This window comes from Drosophila ananassae, chromosome 3R (genome assembly GCF_017639315.1).
Source record: "Drosophila ananassae strain 14024-0371.13 chromosome 3R, ASM1763931v2, whole genome shotgun sequence".
NCBI classification, from domain to species: Eukaryota; Metazoa; Arthropoda; class Insecta; order Diptera; family Drosophilidae; genus Drosophila; species Drosophila ananassae.
In genome coordinates, this window is record NC_057930.1 from 25,871,725 (window position 1) to 25,888,264 (window position 16,540).

At 43.6% G+C, this 16,540-nt stretch overlaps 5 protein-coding genes across 5 annotated transcripts in view; all 5 read left to right on the forward strand.

Moving 5' to 3' along the window:
- Window positions 1-6,365: 6,365 nt before the first annotated feature.
- On the forward strand, window positions 6,366-6,851 carry LOC6497626. The gene has a single exon (XM_001961643.4). The coding sequence runs from the start codon at window positions 6,539-6,541 to the stop codon at window positions 6,734-6,736; it is 198 nt and encodes a 65-aa protein (XP_001961679.1). The 5' UTR covers window positions 6,366-6,538; the 3' UTR covers window positions 6,737-6,851.
- Window positions 6,852-6,971: 120 nt separating this feature from the next.
- Window positions 6,972-7,480, forward strand: LOC26514381. The gene is made up of 2 exons (XM_014906837.3): window positions 6,972-7,118; window positions 7,179-7,480. Exon 2 carries the CDS (start codon window positions 7,199-7,201, stop codon window positions 7,346-7,348), a length of 150 nt encoding a protein of 49 aa, XP_014762323.1. The 5' UTR covers window positions 6,972-7,118; window positions 7,179-7,198; the 3' UTR covers window positions 7,349-7,480.
- Window positions 7,481-7,832: 352 nt separating this feature from the next.
- LOC6502437 lies at window positions 7,833-9,196 on the forward strand. Its single transcript, XM_001961641.4, has 3 exons — window positions 7,833-8,634; window positions 8,700-8,986; window positions 9,044-9,196. Exon 1 carries the CDS (start codon window positions 7,955-7,957, stop codon window positions 8,366-8,368), a length of 414 nt encoding a protein of 137 aa, XP_001961677.2. The 5' UTR covers window positions 7,833-7,954; the 3' UTR covers window positions 8,369-8,634; window positions 8,700-8,986; window positions 9,044-9,196.
- On the forward strand, window positions 8,763-9,196 carry LOC123256965 (male-specific sperm protein Mst84Dd). Its single transcript, XM_044716555.1, has 2 exons — window positions 8,763-8,986; window positions 9,044-9,196. Exon 1 carries the CDS (start codon window positions 8,763-8,765, stop codon window positions 8,931-8,933), a length of 171 nt encoding a protein of 56 aa, XP_044572490.1. The 3' UTR covers window positions 8,934-8,986; window positions 9,044-9,196.
- Window positions 9,197-10,314: 1,118 nt separating this feature from the next.
- Window positions 10,315-16,540, forward strand: part of LOC6497628 (insulin-like growth factor-binding protein complex acid labile subunit) — a 45,702-nt gene continuing 39,476 nt past the window's right edge. The window contains exon 1 of the mRNA XM_001961640.4: window positions 10,315-10,988. The gene's annotated coding sequence lies outside the window, so the exon portion shown is untranslated. The remainder of the gene's footprint in view (window positions 10,989-16,540) is intronic.

The window sequence follows — 16,540 nt, forward strand, 5'->3', positions numbered from 1 at the left end:
ATTTTCTTTATTGGTTTCTTATGCCGCAACGCAGCCGAAACTTTCAACAAGTTCGGTTGAGAAAGGAGGCGACATGCCAGCGACAAAATTGTTGCCCGAAAGTCATCAACCTTAATAGTCTCTAAATAATAAAAGACAAACATGCTGGGGTCTGGTGGTTTTGGGATATGCGGAAGTATTTTTGCTTTGTTTTAATTAACTAAAAGATGTTCATAAGTGGAAGTAATTGGGGTTTCCTCGCTATTATTATGAAAGTTTAATATTTCTTATAGAGACTTAAAGCGAGGGCTATGTACCATCGACTAAATTATTTATAAATTAAGTCGGCGCTTAAATTCAGCTGCAAATCCCCCCTAACCAGTTAATAATTGAACTCTCTTTGTCGGCCATTAAAGCGGGATTTAAGCCAGGAATGCCGGGAATTCCTCAGCTATGCTTTGCCAATTATCCGACCACGAAGGGTGGTTGCTGGCGCGGGCAGCCACTTAATAAGCCCACCATCCGGGCACTGGCCCCCTTTTTGAAGCCCCTGAATGCCGATCCACGTCCCTGTTCCCTGTTCCCTGTCCCGATTCGTTGACAACTGTCCCGGAGGATTGTATCAAATATACAAGTAAATTGCTTCATTTTCGAATTTCTGTCATAGCCAACGTGCTTTGTACCACTCCTCTGGCGTCTCCCTCTCGGTCGCTTCCTTTTAGCCTCTTGCCATGTATGTTTTGGAAATCTATTCGTGCCACGAATTTCATTTTCAACTTGGCAGCTGCAGTGTTTGTTGTTGCCGAAGCGAGACGTGCAACGGCTGCCAGGCAACTTATTAAAAATGTCTGCAGTAGCAGCAAAAAGGAACTCAAATAAAAAATCAGATGGCTGGCTTGGGCACAAAAAAAACATCAGGCAGAAGAAAATTATTTGCCGCAAAGCTTGCAGAGCCGGGAGATTGCAAAGTGCAATGTCGTGCCATGTAATTGTCTGAAGAGAGAGCTCAAGTAAAAGTGCTTTGATTTCCGACATTAAATTAACTGCACGCCCCTTTAATTGTTCCTCGCACATCCTCCACTTACGGAGTCATGCCAAAGTGCATTTGAAATCAGTGGGAATTTTGTATTTAATGCAACTCACTTGGCAACTCATGTGCAGGGAAAAAAGAAATGCAATTAAAATTTATTCATATTTTTTGCAACAAGTACCGTCAGAGTAATTATATGTGTCAGAAGACTGTTTGTTCATGAGTTTAAATATTTGCAATATAAATTGTTATATTTTTTTAAATGTAACAGCTTGGGCAAATTGAATCTTATATAATGCCATATAAATCGAGCCACCTTCATATGAAATTCACTTACAACGGCAGCCAGTGTCAAAGAAAGAATTGCAATCGAAATTACTTTTAGCTCTCCGTTGAGAAATTCAATTTGCATTCAGGGCGGCTGAAAATGGAGGTAGGTAGTGAATGGGTGGTGGTGGGTGGTGGTTGCAACTTGCAGCGTGGAGTGTCGATGCATCATCACTGCTCAAGTATCTGCACTTTAACGGGCCAGCTCCTCGCCCCAGCCCGCCATCAATTATGCTACGTATTTCTTTATTGCAATTATCTCGTTGGGCCCTTGGGCCTCAATTCTCATTGTTTTCTTTCCCCGCCATCAGAGGCATCATCGTGGCCCTCATGTGAGGAGGGCTCTTTCGGTTTCTTCTTATTTTTGATGAGTATGTGACACGGGTGATACGGCAGTCCCTGGGAAATTGGTTTAAATTTCGTAACTCGACGTCGCCGGACACTTGTCGTGGCAATGACTCCTCTGCTCTTCTGGTTTCCAGCTCCAATGTCAAGTCTCCCGTTCCCGTTCTTGTTCTCGTTCTCGTTCTCGTTTCCAGGTGTGCTCGATTTAATGAATGAAGATTGCAGGCCCTGTGCGTTGGCTCTGATTCATGCGTAATGATATTCAAACAGGTTATTTATTGACTTAAGCCTGTGGCTCTGCTCCGCTTTAGCTGACTCTATTTGCTCTCCTCGGCAAACAACTCGATAATTAACGCATCAAATGCAGACAGGCCACTTTATCGTGGGACATGCGGATATGGCGGATTAAGATCTACTCTACAATTGTCGATTGATGGGAGATGGGTAGGACTATATTATAATTTGAGCTCCTGCCTGATGATCAGGTACGAGTTCAGTTAAGAATCTATCAAATTATAGTTCTGATTGAAAAACTGAAAGTTTCGAGAAGTCACAGATGTACTGCTTTCAGTTGCAATCCTCACATACCTTCCATCAAAAGGGTACCAACAATGACCAAACCCGATGCAGAGATAGAACACATAAGCGCCGTCACACTTGAGCATCTCAGCCACGGCTTCCAAGACAATGGGACGGGACAGACAAAGATCCCAACAGGAGACGAACGACGAGCAGGTGTTCCAACTTATTCATTAAAAACAAAAGGAAACAGACAGGAACAGGCAGGAGTTGAGTGGTTAGGAGTGGAGACGAGGGCAGAACCTGGGCCACAGCGCCCATTGCCAGTTTTATTTCTGTAGTACACTGGAAAGATTTTCCTTAAGCCTTAAGATGTAAATTGGGAAAATAGAAATTCTTTTCATTTGACTGTTCCGAATGCCTACCAGCTTAAGTATAGTAATTTAATATATTATATATAGATTATTAATTTCTTCCTGTGCACTCCCTGTTGTTTTTAAGTTTTTCGTCCCATTCTGCCAAGTCTTCAGCTGGTTAAGATTGTGGTCGACACGCAATTGCGGCAATTTGAAGTTGGATGCGCTCACTCCGCTCTGCGGGGCCAACGAAGCGAAGCAAAAGCCAAGCTAAACGCTTAGATGCCCTTCTCCATCCCCCTGTTCAAACCATCTCCTCGAAAACCCTCGAAAGACACATCCGCCGCAGTCCATCCTGGCAAGTTTCTTGCGGCAGCGACAACTTGCAACCAGTAACAGGCAATTGCACGGGAAACGTTGCTAAATATTTAATAGGAAACTATTTATTCTACCATTAAAAATTACTAGGCTTCAAGTGGTTTCTCACAAGCTTCTTGTGTAAATTTCACTTTAAGAGAAAAATTCCATCTCAAAATAGATTAAATGTTTTTTTTTGAGTGCACCAACTGGCAACTGCCAGCTAACTGCATCGACTGAAACCGAAGCCGGTTTCGGGTGTGTTAACTTTCTATGCCCGGTAGCGCTGATTGCCAAGACAACGACGGCCCAATTCATTCAGCGGTCTCGCCTTTCAGCGGCAGCTGCTGCTTGAGGTTCTTGGCTGTCATTCCTCTTTTTCCGCCACCCCTTTTGGCCTTCTCGGGGACTTCTTTATCCTTCTCTTGGCCGGATAAGTTTTGCATGCTGCTGTGGACTTGGGAGAAGCTCCGCGGGCGTTACCAGTTCGATTTATCACGGGCAAAGTTATGATCGCTTAAGTGCCGCCGTTTAGTGTTCCTGTTTTAGCATCTTCAATTGCTCATCATAAATTCTTCCCATGACACGGCTAATTGCAACTGGCTCGAAATAATAATGGCTTTGCTCTGATTTTTGCTTCTTACGAGTAGATAATGCCAATTGGCTTAAAGACTGCCAGTTATTCAGCCTTATCTCAAGATAATCAAGTGGCTAGGCAAAACTTCTGTGCATAAATCATACGATAAAATAAATTTTTAACCACCTCTTTGGCTAAGAGTTTTAGCTCTTAATCTATCAGAACATACTTCAAACACATTAATTTTAATTCCAAACGAGCATAGCCGACTAGTAAAGTCATCAATTTTAATTTAAATTGCCTTTTCATTTTATTAAATGTAATTTGATAACCGTTTATAAACAAATCATGATTGAACAGCGCCAAAATCGAAGCTAATTGGCAAATTATTATTACCCCTAACTTAACACTTTCCGCGACCACTGACAGCAAATTCAACATGAGCGCTTTTGGCAGCCAGTGATTGCTGGAAAATTAGAATCATTTATTCAACAAACCCATTTTTGATTGTCATCCGTGCGGAGTTTGTAAATCATAATCGATTGTTGGTATTCCAAACGCATAAAACCAAAATAAAACCACAAACAAATGTACGAAAAGATCGCTGCGACGGAAGTCTGGCCCCCACATTGGAACAGAAATGAACACCGAGCTCCGGCGACCAACTCTTTCAAAAAGAGGCCATAAATATTGTTCATTTGTAAATAAATGGCCAGCGAAAAAGTATAAAAAGACTGGAAAATAAAAAGCAGATATTGTGGAAAGCCCAACAACTCGCAGGGCATATAAAACATTGTTCATGTTCATTTCCAGTACTTGGTTTTCTATTTCCTAGGCAAACATTGGATGGTGCTCGTGTCGCTGTTCTGCCGCTTCTGGCTGGCCAGTGGCCTAGCTGGTTCTGCTGTTTCTGTTTTTTATTACAGTATCATCTTCCGGTCACTTTGTCAGTTCTCCACTACATTTCTCAAAACAGTTACGACGAGACAAGTGGCCCCGGCGCGTGCTCCACGAGTGGGGTTCGAACTTAAATTATTGAAAACAAGACAGGCCAATAGAAGTACATACGTACGCCCGATAAGCGGAAGTTCCATAGACAAAGTCGAGGCGAGTGGGCTTACCATTTATGTGGCTTACACTGCCAGGAAAGGGGGTACGCTTTGACTCCTTTTTTCTGTCATGTTCTTGTCTTTATTTGACTTCTCTGGGCCAGTCAAAGTTAGTGCGTTAATAGAGGCCCGTTATAGAGTTATTAATGACTAGAAAGTTTGGGGATTTTATATGATGTTGAATATGTTTTTTTAAATAAATTCCTGGTTAATCTAGTGCTTACATAGTTACACATTTGTAGAGCTTAAGCCAAGCAGCAGGGCTTAAAGGCGACTGTTGCTGGTGTTCTGTAGCGACTTTGACCACCAGCCTCTTACCAACTGCCGCCCACTGCCGACCAACATGGCCAACGCCACTTAAAAGCAGTTCGCGCGACTGCACAGGCAGTTGGTGGAAGTGGAAATGGCCATGGAAGTGCCGCCGCCGCCCAGAGGAGAGTTCTTTTCGTCCAGAGTGACCAGCACCAGAGGTTCGAAACCCAATGCTTCCACCTCATATCCACCCCCCCAAACCGCCCCGCACCATCCATGCAGCGCCCCCACCTACACGACGCACTCGCCGCATCACGATGCGCTTTGAATATAAATTACACAAATAGTGCACACGACTTTGACGGCTGCAGCAGGCGACATTGAATGCCACTAAAAGAAACCGTGGTTCGGGAAACGTGAAACATTTCTCTATTGAAGTCACAATAATTTGTAAAATATGATTAGTAAGTGCTTTGATACACGAATGCCAAACCCATTCTGTACCAAAACACCTACCTCTACTGCTTCAAAGTAAAGTGGACACTCCACTGTGCAGATCAGCTGCCAGGGGCATGGGTCGTGTCAACGTTGCCCTTTGATGCTAATGACTCTGCCATCGCCTTGCATCGGAACTGGCAGATCGGCTCCAATGATGGGGCTCAAAGCATTCTGAACTTAGCGGGCAATCAAAAACCGTGCTGCAGCAAATTGGCATGCGTGATGTAGATGAATGGAGATGCTGTTGCTTTTGCAGCTTTCTGGAGGGGCTTTCCCAGTGGAGGCGGAGGAGGCGAATAGCTCGCCCGGGTGGACGTCGGACAAGTGATTTCCGCAAAGCTTTCTGGATCGCACTGGCAGTCGCAGTGGGTTGCTGCTGCGTTGATTGATTGATTAATTGACAAAGGCATTGCCGTTAGTTTTCTATTTCCACTCGCATTTGCATATCTAATTTATGAACGGCCCAAGTCTTGTCTGCCTTTCTGCTGCGTGGCGGCGTATGTAGTTCATTGTGTTAGTTATGCAAATGCCGCACTTCCGCTGCGTCCAGCGTCTGCCTCCCAATGCAGCTTAATTATTCATTAATTTCAACTTAAATTCCATATTTGCGCCTGCAGCCATTTGTGGCCCAAATTTCGATGGCTGCCCCCGGCGATATGGGCTGCAGGGGCTTTTGTCTATCTGCAGGCTTTTGTCACCATAAACGAGAAGTGTTGCCCGATTATGAAATAATTATGGGCATTCGGCAGGTTGTGTTTGATTTTGTGGGCGAGGTCAACGTGCCTGTTGTTCGATGACACTAGGCCAAAAAGAGGAAATTGAATCGCCTACAAAATAGCACATTTTTACACTCATTTTAGGTGAAAGGTATAAAATATTATAAACAGTTGGAACATATCATTCTCCTCCAACCATTGCATAAATTTACGGTGCCTCGTCGTGTAATTAAATCCGATAGAGCACGTTAGACAATGTTTGTTTTGGCCATATCGGGCATCTAGTTGGCCTGGTCTATTGTGTTCTAATTACAATGGAAATGGGCCAGATCCCGACTCGCACTCTCGCTCCGCACCTTCAACCGAAAACATCCCTCGTCTGTCTCTATGTAAATTTTCCAAATCTATAAAGTACAGCCCACCTGCCTCCGCAATCCGGCCTCCAGGCTCGTTCTTCGTGGAGAGGCTGCGACATGCCTTGCATATTTAATCCAGGCTACATCGGACCCGATCCGCCATGTTGCGACACCGACTGCATGGAGGAAAATAACTGCCCGAATCCGGCCTGTGATGTTTGTCCGGAGGCGCAGCTCCCGTGCTGCAGTCCCGCCCGACCGAAGAAGGAGCCGGAGAATTACAAGCCCAAGGAAGAGCAGAAGTCAAAACCTTAGAGGGTGCTTACCAGGATGACGTCTTGAGAGAGGACTCGGATTTGCAGAGTGCTTGGACGGTTCACCTATTAATTTTCCAATAATATAATGAGAAATAAACACATTTTAGATGAGATTCCATGTCTTTCAATTGAACTAATACTTGAGTGTAAATGTTTGCAAAGTTACTAGATGAGATTGGTTTAATTACCATCCATCCGTAGACATCACAAGATGGTCTATAAACATCTTTGAAAGAGATGAAGGGAACATTTCATCAAGAAACTGACGCATCAAGACACATCCGACTCAAAAGTCAATAGCAAAACTTCACCGAGCATATGTATGTGCTCATACACATACTTATTTTAAAATATATTTTTTCACTTTGATTAAATACTTGGTAAGTTGGATGAAGATTTGGTGATGATTGGGGTATATAGACCCGTTTGTGTTTCCCCAGACTTGTACGGAGTGTTCAAAATGGCCTGCTGTGGATTCACCTGCTGTCCCAAGTTCAACCCTTTCTACGTGGGTCCGTATCCGGATTGCGCTTGTGGCCCGTGTCCTTACGGGTGCTATTCGGGATTCACCCCGTGTGGCTGGGGTTGCTGCAATGGATGCTGTGGCTGAGGCACAACTGGAATCCGCTTTGAACACTGCATAAAACTCAAGGAATAAGTCAAGGGAAATGAGAGGAGAATGTTTGCTTACTGAAGACTTTGTCAATAGAAATAAATCATAACATGCTTAACAAACCCTAAACAGTAGACTTTGAATATTTTCGAAATTGTACTACTTGCCGATCATGTCTGCTTCGGCCGAGTGTGCGTGGCATCGTGTCCTGAAGCCAATTGGGGACTGGGCAGGGAGAGTGATGGCTCCGATCGTCAGATGGGTAATCGTTTTCCACGAATCCTTTTTGGAGATGCACCAAGAAGCGGAGCCAGTGCTGGATGTAAGTCAGCTTATACCTCTGGTGGAAAAAATGGTGCGGATAGTACATGATCCGTCACCAGACATCCATCCGGTGGAGACTGCGGTGATCAGCGAAGATGCCATCGGCGAGTTGCTGACTGGCATCTCCGAATTCTTTTCTAACATGGGGTTTTCGTTCTACAATCGGTAGTATCGCCGGTCAATTAGCCCCCGCCTGAGCTTCCGCCCGAACCCAAAGACAGTCGCCTTAGGACTAGTTGTCAGCCAGGTAACAGGATCCATTTTCCCGTCCAGAGGAAAATGGAAGCGGTGCATACGGCCATCGGCGTGGCCACTGTCGTGGCTCTCTTCCTGGTGGTGGCCAGTTCAATTTCGCATGTGGGTGACAGGGTGGCTGAGCGCACCGCCACCCCCTTCTGCAGGGTGCTCCACTACGGCAGCCCCATGGGCGATCAGCTGGCTGCCACCGAGGGCATAACATCTCTGGTGGAGAGCGATGGAATGGACAATGCTTGCTCGATGGTTCAGAGTATCGGAAGCAGGGCCCGCGATCTAGTAGGAAGATTGTTGCCGACACTCGACTGCGAAGCACGATTGGCCGGCAGATCAGATGCCGATGGTGAGGATGCATCCAAAAATAAGTCCGACACCGAGGGTGAAGCCAAGCCGGCACCGCCGCCCGAGCCAGAGGCAGATCCACCGGCAGAGGAGTAGATACTAAACATTGTTTCAAATTTCCGTTTCGAGAAGTCACAAGTAGGCGTGGACTTCATCCCAAGTAGGCGTTGGATCCCGAAACTTCAAATTTCTGTCGAGCTAGTCCAGACCCGACGGAGTTCAGGTCATTCATTTTCAACAGCTTCTACTGAACACATCAGCTCCAGTAAAATAAAAGGAAATGAAAAATTAGTCCAAATTCTAAATTTGTAGTCGAGGCCTAACTCAACTATTTTCCCAGCAGCAAAAACCAGAATTAAAAGGTGAGTATATTTATTATTTTCTAATATCTAATATAAATTAATCTAATCCAAATAAAACCGCTTAGTTCTAAAATATCAAAAATAATATCTGGTGCAGCCGGTGCCCTTAACTAAACCAAACCTTCAAGATGGTTTTGATGCTCGTGTGCTCTTTCGATCCCTTCTATATTGGTCCCTGCCCCCCTGGATGCCTGGCGCCTTTGAAGGGCGGGTGCTGTAGCCCATGCTGTGGTCCTTGCTGCGGACCTTGCGGACCTTGCTGTAGTCCTTGCTGCAGTTCGTGCCCCTGCGGATGGTAGAGCCCCGATTGGAATTAACTATGAAAACTATGTAATTTTGCGAAAACGTTATGGTGAGTTGGGAGCTAGTAACTCCTTCCCTAAACCCGACTATAATCCAGGTCTTCCAGGGCCAGTTGTGATAGAAGCTGTACGCGTTGCTGCTGGGGAGATCAGTTGCTGTTAACACTCCTCCCTTGGCCCGGGAACATCACACCAGTTTCCCCATTCAAAAAAATTTAGAGCAGACTGTTTCGAAATAAAATGAATAAAAAAAAAAAAAATATTTGGTTTGTCTGCTGGGGGAACAAAGGTTGCCTGCAAGGACTAGCACTCCCACTACTAGTGCACATGTTGTCCTAGGTAAGGACTCGCCTAGAACAGCTGTTTCCTCGCGGCACTTTCTGCGCAGCCGCGCTTCCAACTCGAACGAAAAACATAGAATGTGGAGCATTGTGTCAGGTCAAAGGTTGCCGCTTCCTCTTTCACCTGAAGGTGGATTCTGAATCCGCCAGCGAATCTGATGCCCGATGCTGTTTTGTTTTTTGGCTAAGCGCGATTTATAGCGCCATGCTGCGGTGTCCCTGTGTGCGTTGTGCTTCCTTGAGGCATTTCCGAGGGGTGTGTGTCGGCCATTTCACTCTCATTTTGGCATCGCTGCCGTTGTTTTCCCGCGGAATTTATTGCGGTAGGTCGGAATTTTCATTGCTTTGCAGCGTCGGTCCCTTCTTGGGGCGAGGTTTCCCTTTTTCCCTTGGGCTTTCCTTTGAGTGTGTGTGGTCCTGAGCGCAGCGGAAGGGAGGTGTGGTTTAAGGGCATGTTTTATGGCCAAAGTTGCTTGCCTTCTTATATTTGACTTTTAGTTTTCTAGCTGAAACTTTCCAGCAACTGCATTGTAATTCTAAGGATGTTGCACATGTCAGAAGCTTTCCTTTTTCTTTGGTTCTATAAAAGAAGCAACAGTTACTTCTTAAGAGTGGCTTTAAACATCTTTTGAAAAGACTACTTGTGTCAAGTAGATAAATTTCATTTTTATTAGATTTTTGTGCTCCAAGTAGGCTTTCACTTAACTGTTGAATTACTTTGAAATAAATGGCTAAAAAGTGCTTAAGATAATAATTGGTTTTCAAAAAAAAAATGCGGAAAAGACTTAAGGGACTAAGGACTTCTTCTTTAACAGTTTTATTTATTAATAAATGTTATTTGATTCATGTTAAAAACTATTGTTTAAAGACAAACTCAAATCCCGCCCCTGAACAAAACTAAAGACCCAAGCTTAGAACTCAAAAACATGGAATTCACGAAGTGCACTTCGGGTTCGAACCACAGAGGTCTGCTGGCAACCGGTTCGAACTGTTTGGAGCTCGAGCCGAAACGTTCTCTCGGATTGGGGCTTGGGGTTTATCTTGCAGTGCGCGCTTTGGTGCGACTTCAGACGTTCGTGTGATTCTCGGGAGTGCGGTCGGTTGCCCGCGTACAGTGTTGACTCGGCTCTACTCGGTCGGCAATTCGCGTCAGTGTCCATGTACGCTTTCGAAACTGGAGATTAAAAATCTGACAAGGCGCCCAGTGACTTGACTTGGCCACAAATCAGGCCTAATCCTTGAGACAGACCTTAATTAAATTCAGGATAGTGCAAAAAAGGCGCAGTTTAATTGTGTTGGTCGATCGCCCGAAAACTTTAATGGAGGGCCAGCCCTAAGGACAAAGTTGCGAAACTAAATCAACAGAAAGAACGGTTCATTTGGTAAACAAACGAGACTGCCGAAATCCTCCATCGATTGCTATTTGTGCTGGAGTCAGTGCGTGTTAGTTATTGTGTGTGCCAGTGAACCCAGTAACAGATTTCATTTATTGGCGGCCAGCACCTGATTTGAATATTCACACACACACCCGCAGTTGCCACGGAGGAGGATCCCTCTACCAAATACTAGACCAGACCAGACTGTGTGCTCTGTGGTCGCCCGTGTAGCAGTGTCAGTGCCAGTATGCAGTATGATTTACTCGTCCTGCAGCCGGAGTGATGTAAAGTGACAATTCCTGCTAATTTTCGATTTACATGCCGCTGTGGCTGGGGTAAGTGTGATGATGAAGATCCCTGCATTTAAATTTTAGACTATATTGATTGGAAATGCAATTTTTAGTTGGCATACCATGATGATGTGAGTAGTGCAGACAAGCTATTAGCAGAACCAATTAAAGAACCTATTAATTTTGTTTATTTTCTTACAAGTTGGGTGTTGTTTTTTGCCTTGAAATGGCTCAAGTTGACTGCGATTGCCAGTGAGAAGTTACCTCGGAATCGTGATAGACTTACACCTGCTCCAATGACTTGTCAATCGGAAACCGCAGAATTCATACTGGCCGCCACAGCGGTATCAAGTAGCTTCTACTTCCGCTCATCTGGGGCTTCTATTTAAAGTGGCTTCCTCAAAAATCAGTCGCTTTCCAAAAGCTGGCTGTGTATAAATAAAATGCGTTTCCCAAATAAATCAAGAAGTAATTACAACTTACTCTTGTATCGATTTTAGCGGCCATGAGTAATGTTGCCATAAATATCGCGACATTAGGGAAATTTTATTGGCTTCGGACGGCTGAAGATAATATTAATGGGAGCCATTAATATTTAATCTTCGACAACAGGTCCTCGCAGCATTAAAAGCCAGCAGCTTGCCAGAAAAGAAACCCATCCATCCCATTATCTGGCAAGAAACGTATTGAAAACTTTGCCGCACCTGTGCCTGTGAAATTTTTAATAAAATATCCAGTAGAACTTCAATAAACTCGACAAAGTCATTCGTCATGCTCAAGTAACTTGGGGTTAGCACTTTTTTGGGTTGTACTTTTAAATTTTTTGCTGGTCAGTCAACCAGTTTGGCAACATAATTATGCAACGATGCATGCAGCTGGGGACTTCCAGAATAAAAGGGTCAAAAGAACCCTTTCTTTCAGCAACCAGATACAACCATACCATATCGCATACATTTGGGTCACTTTCGGGCCAGAGCCGAATTGTAATTAAAATATGAAATTTCAATGCAGGCATTCAAAATTTCACTTTTCATTTCAATAAAAATAATCGCATACAAAATTGCTCCCATAATGAAAGGCAACCGCGTTAGCCTTGGCGGGCTTTAAGAGTTCAGTTCAGTGCTGAGCGGAATCGACGTCATCAGGCGCAGGATTCCTAACCACCTTCATTATCGTCTGGCGGTCTGGTCTGCTTTGCATAATTTCATACATAAACTCTCGTTTTTGTGCGCATAATCCGCAGCTTTGATGACAACAAAATAGAGCAGGCTGAGTCTCGGGGGTCGAGTCGAGTCTGAAAAATAAAATGAAAAGTTGTGGCTGAAGGAAGGTGTCGCACCACGCACTCAAAATTGCGGCTGGGGGTGCTAAATGTTCGAAAAATGAAGCGTCGAAAAGTTGGTCGCGGCGTTACGCATACGCCGTGTGGTGCTATGTGCGCCAAGTGGTGAGAGGATTACGCCCCGCCGCTCATATAGTTAATGACATGCAGCTGCTGTTTTACTTGCGGCTTCTGCCGCGGCACCTCCTGGATGGATGGAGTCCTTCTCCCCCTACAAACTTATGAATTTTAAGGTGATTTTCATGTCGCAGAAGCAAGTTCACGAAAGTTTGGTCCTTCGGCGGCCGGGGCACGTCACTTTACATCGGGGACTTGTCAGCAAAGGGTTGATCGAATCATAAATCAAACGAAGCAGTTAGCTCGGGTCGCAATCAAAATCATTCTGCGGTCTTCAACATTTGTTGCCTACGCACAGTGCCTTCGCCAATGGTAATTAATCATCAAAAGTAATTGGTTTTCTGTTTTGATTTGACGTTTGAAAAATTGCAGCTGTGACAATTCAATCCCATGCCCCCACTTTCGTTCCTTTTGCTTTCCCCGTATTGAAAAACGCAAATTCGAGACGTTTTTTCCAACTGTCGAGCGAGAAACTGTAACCTATGCATTTTTATGAATGCAAATTAAATATAAACGAACAAATAAATATTGGAATATCCGAAAAATGTTGAATAACAATGGGATTAACTTGCAACACAACAAGAGTGTCCTTGAATCGATGGTTCTTCGAATTGGTAATTGATAAAAACATTCCAAACGAGCTGCATATGGATTTAATAGAATTATGAGGCCATGCTTTCATATTCGCGCTTGAAATAATAATATGCGTTTGGCCAGTTTCTCATTTAATTACCAATCAGAGCCATTTAACTCAAATTTAATTGAAATTCCGCTCACTGTATTTTTTCGCACTGGAGAACAGGGGCAACAGTGTATTATATTTTAAAACAATACTCGTAAATTGCGAAAATAAACAAAAACTTCCATAAAGTTCAAAAGAAGAAGAACCCCGCTGTCGGCACTTAAAACTTCTCAAATGCAAATAGCATAGAAGTACGTTTCTTGACAATAAAAAATTATTAAATAAGCGTTAAAGTCTTTAAAGGGAATTATGCCCTGCAGTAGCAGACATAAACCCAACTTTTTACTTCTCTTTTTCTCGTGGCACTTCAAAAGGAATAAAACGTTGCCCGAACTGAAAATATCCCCACAAAAATACACACAATTTCTCAGTCTTTCGTTGACTTTTTTCTTGTTGTTCTTGTTGGCAAGCCTGAAAGTGGCCCTCGTGGTTCGTATATTTGTTTTGTTTCTTCCTCCTGGGTGGTGTGAGTATCACTTCTAACTCAATAACAAAATTTGCTTTTTTTTCGTTTTTCAAGTGGCAGAATCGCCAAAAAAGCATCGCATGTGTTTGTTTTGGTTTCGTATTGAAGTTTATTTTATAAATGAATATTATCGCCCAATCCAAAGGGTACAGAGTCACCTCTTAAGGGCTTACGCCAACTTTGTTGTTGGCTGAAAATGTAAAAAACATAATTTCTGTATATAAAAGCTTTTTGGCACTAATTGAAATGTCTAGTTCAAGGGACTTTTCCTGGATATCCATCAGTCGATCCGCTGTGGGGCTACCCCAGTCCTTCTCGGCTCCCCATCACGTGCTCCATATAATTTACTTCTCAATTAAATACCACTTGGGCCGTCATGAATGCGCATATTCGCTGCTGCTGCTACTCCACATAAATATTTATGCGGGACTTAATCAAAGGAAAAAATAAGCTGCGATTGGGAGCCGCAGATGTAAGCCAGCTCTCGTCCCTTTACATTCCATCTATTTACGCAACTCATTTCTTCTGTTTATTTAAACATTAAATGTGCTTACATTTGATTAGCGGCCCAAGTTTTTTTTCCATATCAGTGTGCAGCGCCAGATCTCCACTCGCTCCTCATCCGAAAGCCATAATAAATTTATATGCTTGCCTCGCTTTTAATTTGTTTTTCGTTTTTATATTTATTTGCTGGTTTTGAGCTCATTACCATTTCTTTTGGCGTAGGGTTTGGGGTGGCCTATCTTTTATGTGGGCAGTCGCATTAAAATGCATGAAATGCGCAATTAAAAACGAGGACAAAGTCCCTTTGTAGATGCCAACAGGATACAGTTTCCTTTTAATTAAATATGTAAGGACATTTTATTTTTAAGCACATATCGATGCTTAATTGAAAGCACTTCTGTGTGGCCGAAAAGGGTTTCACATTTTGCATTTTGGGCGGGTGGGAATCTCTTCGGGGAACTTTTTAAAGTCAATATTTGTCTGCTACTGTGATTTTTGCTGCTGTGGCTTTTTTCGAGCACCCAGATGTGGTAAGTGCCGCTGGAACTGTTGTCATGTTGCGATGTTGCGATGACAAATGGGCGCAATTGCCTTTCGCCGAGACAGGAACATCGGCATTCGGCATCGATACGGCCAAGTCGCGTCTCTTGGCTATAAAAATAAACTGTTTCAGCCACGCAGGACAACCCTCTAGAGTCTACTCCCGACTTCGCGATGAGCAATCGAGTGTAAAAAAATGGAGTGAATCCCTTGGCATATTTATTTGTATTTTCGCGAGCCGCCAAAAGTTGTCAACATGGATCAATGCGGTGCCAACTTTCGACTGGCTTTGTCATTGGTTCGGTTTCGAGTTATGTAACCGCTATCCGTATGCACATAAAAGACAATGTATTGTCGGTTAAAGTATCATATTTCTCCCTCCATTTTCATAATATTATGATTATCGTCGGGAATCGGGTGTGCGGCGTGTGTGGGCAAAAACAAGGCGACAAATCAGGCGCTGGGAATTTTTGTTTCCAGTTCATTTGGCCTGCTGTCGTGTCCCTCGTTTGCCGCCAATAAGGTTAAATGGATCAGGAACATAACAATTGCAGGGATGATTGAGCCATCAACGCAGTTGACGATGAGCGGCAGAGCTAAACTGGCTTAAAATGTGACTATTTGCATATATCGAGGGAGAAAATCTTCAGTATCAAGGTGGATGGGTATTAAGATTTGTGTTGTAGTTTCTGGAAGAAGAATTTCTTTTGTTCTGATTAAAAATATTTGGTGTTCTTGAGTTAATTTCAATGCCATGTGCTTGCACATGCAGGGGAAGAGCTTACGAGAAGAAGCCCTCCCAGAGCGCATCAATCATACGCAGCGTGTGCCCTCGGAAAAGAGGGAAAGCCAGTCGTGCTGCACTAATTGCTTGACAACATTCCAACAATAAAATTTGAGGAGCAACTCCCACAGACGAACTGCGAAACGGACAACAGAAATATTATGGAACTCAATTTGCTAATTGCCATCAGAATAATGAAGTCTGCCCGTCGGACTTCGGCGGTCTCTGGTCTGGGGTCTGATGGTTCCTGATTGCAACCATCAAGTATCATTCGAGTAATTTGGAGTGCACTTTCTAGAGCATCTTCAGCTTGTTTGGGTTTCCACTTTGAAGTTCCTCTGGACAGAGAAATCAACTTGGCTATTTTTACGCCAAAGGGGATTTTAAAAAGATTTGTTTGTTCTGAAAAAGTAGAATAATAAAAGGCAGTTTGAATTTGAAAGAGTTTAAAAATTATTTTTATTTTAATATCAATTTTTAAATATTTCCAAATCTTCTTGAGGCATAGCTGCTGCAATAAAATAGAGGGAAATACGTAGACTAGTTGAACTGGCGGAAAAGACAAGGAGGAAAGTTTGTTGCTCACGAGTCAAACAAATAAAAGTTCGGCTTCAGTTCAGTGGAAAGTTCATGCGAAGCCCCATCCGCACTCCTGCGATCCTCGAGGTGTTTTCCCAGCAACTTTGTTCTCCGCATGTGTATGTGCCGGGTGTTGTTCGCTCACTATTCTCGCCATACGCCTTTTCCCTGCCGGCGCCAAGTTTTCAGTTATCCTTGCTTATTCCTCGTCCATTTATGTCTTGTTAGGAGTTTTATATGCTCCGCTCTTTATATTTACTTATTTTTTGCCTCGCAAGTTTCCTAAACTGCTTGCTAACTAAGCTTTATTCTGTTTGCGAGGGTCGGAGTTCAGGGCAGAGCCTTTAAGCGCTACAACAGCTAGGCGGTTAACCCGATCCTGATTAATTTCACTTCGCCTGAAATGTATTGTGTGGCTTCTCTCGCTCAGTATGTACTTTAAACGCCAGCAATATGGTGTGCTTTAAATACAAATTAAATTTTGGCATCTTCTGCCATCTCGCTCGCAAATAAACTCGCTCAT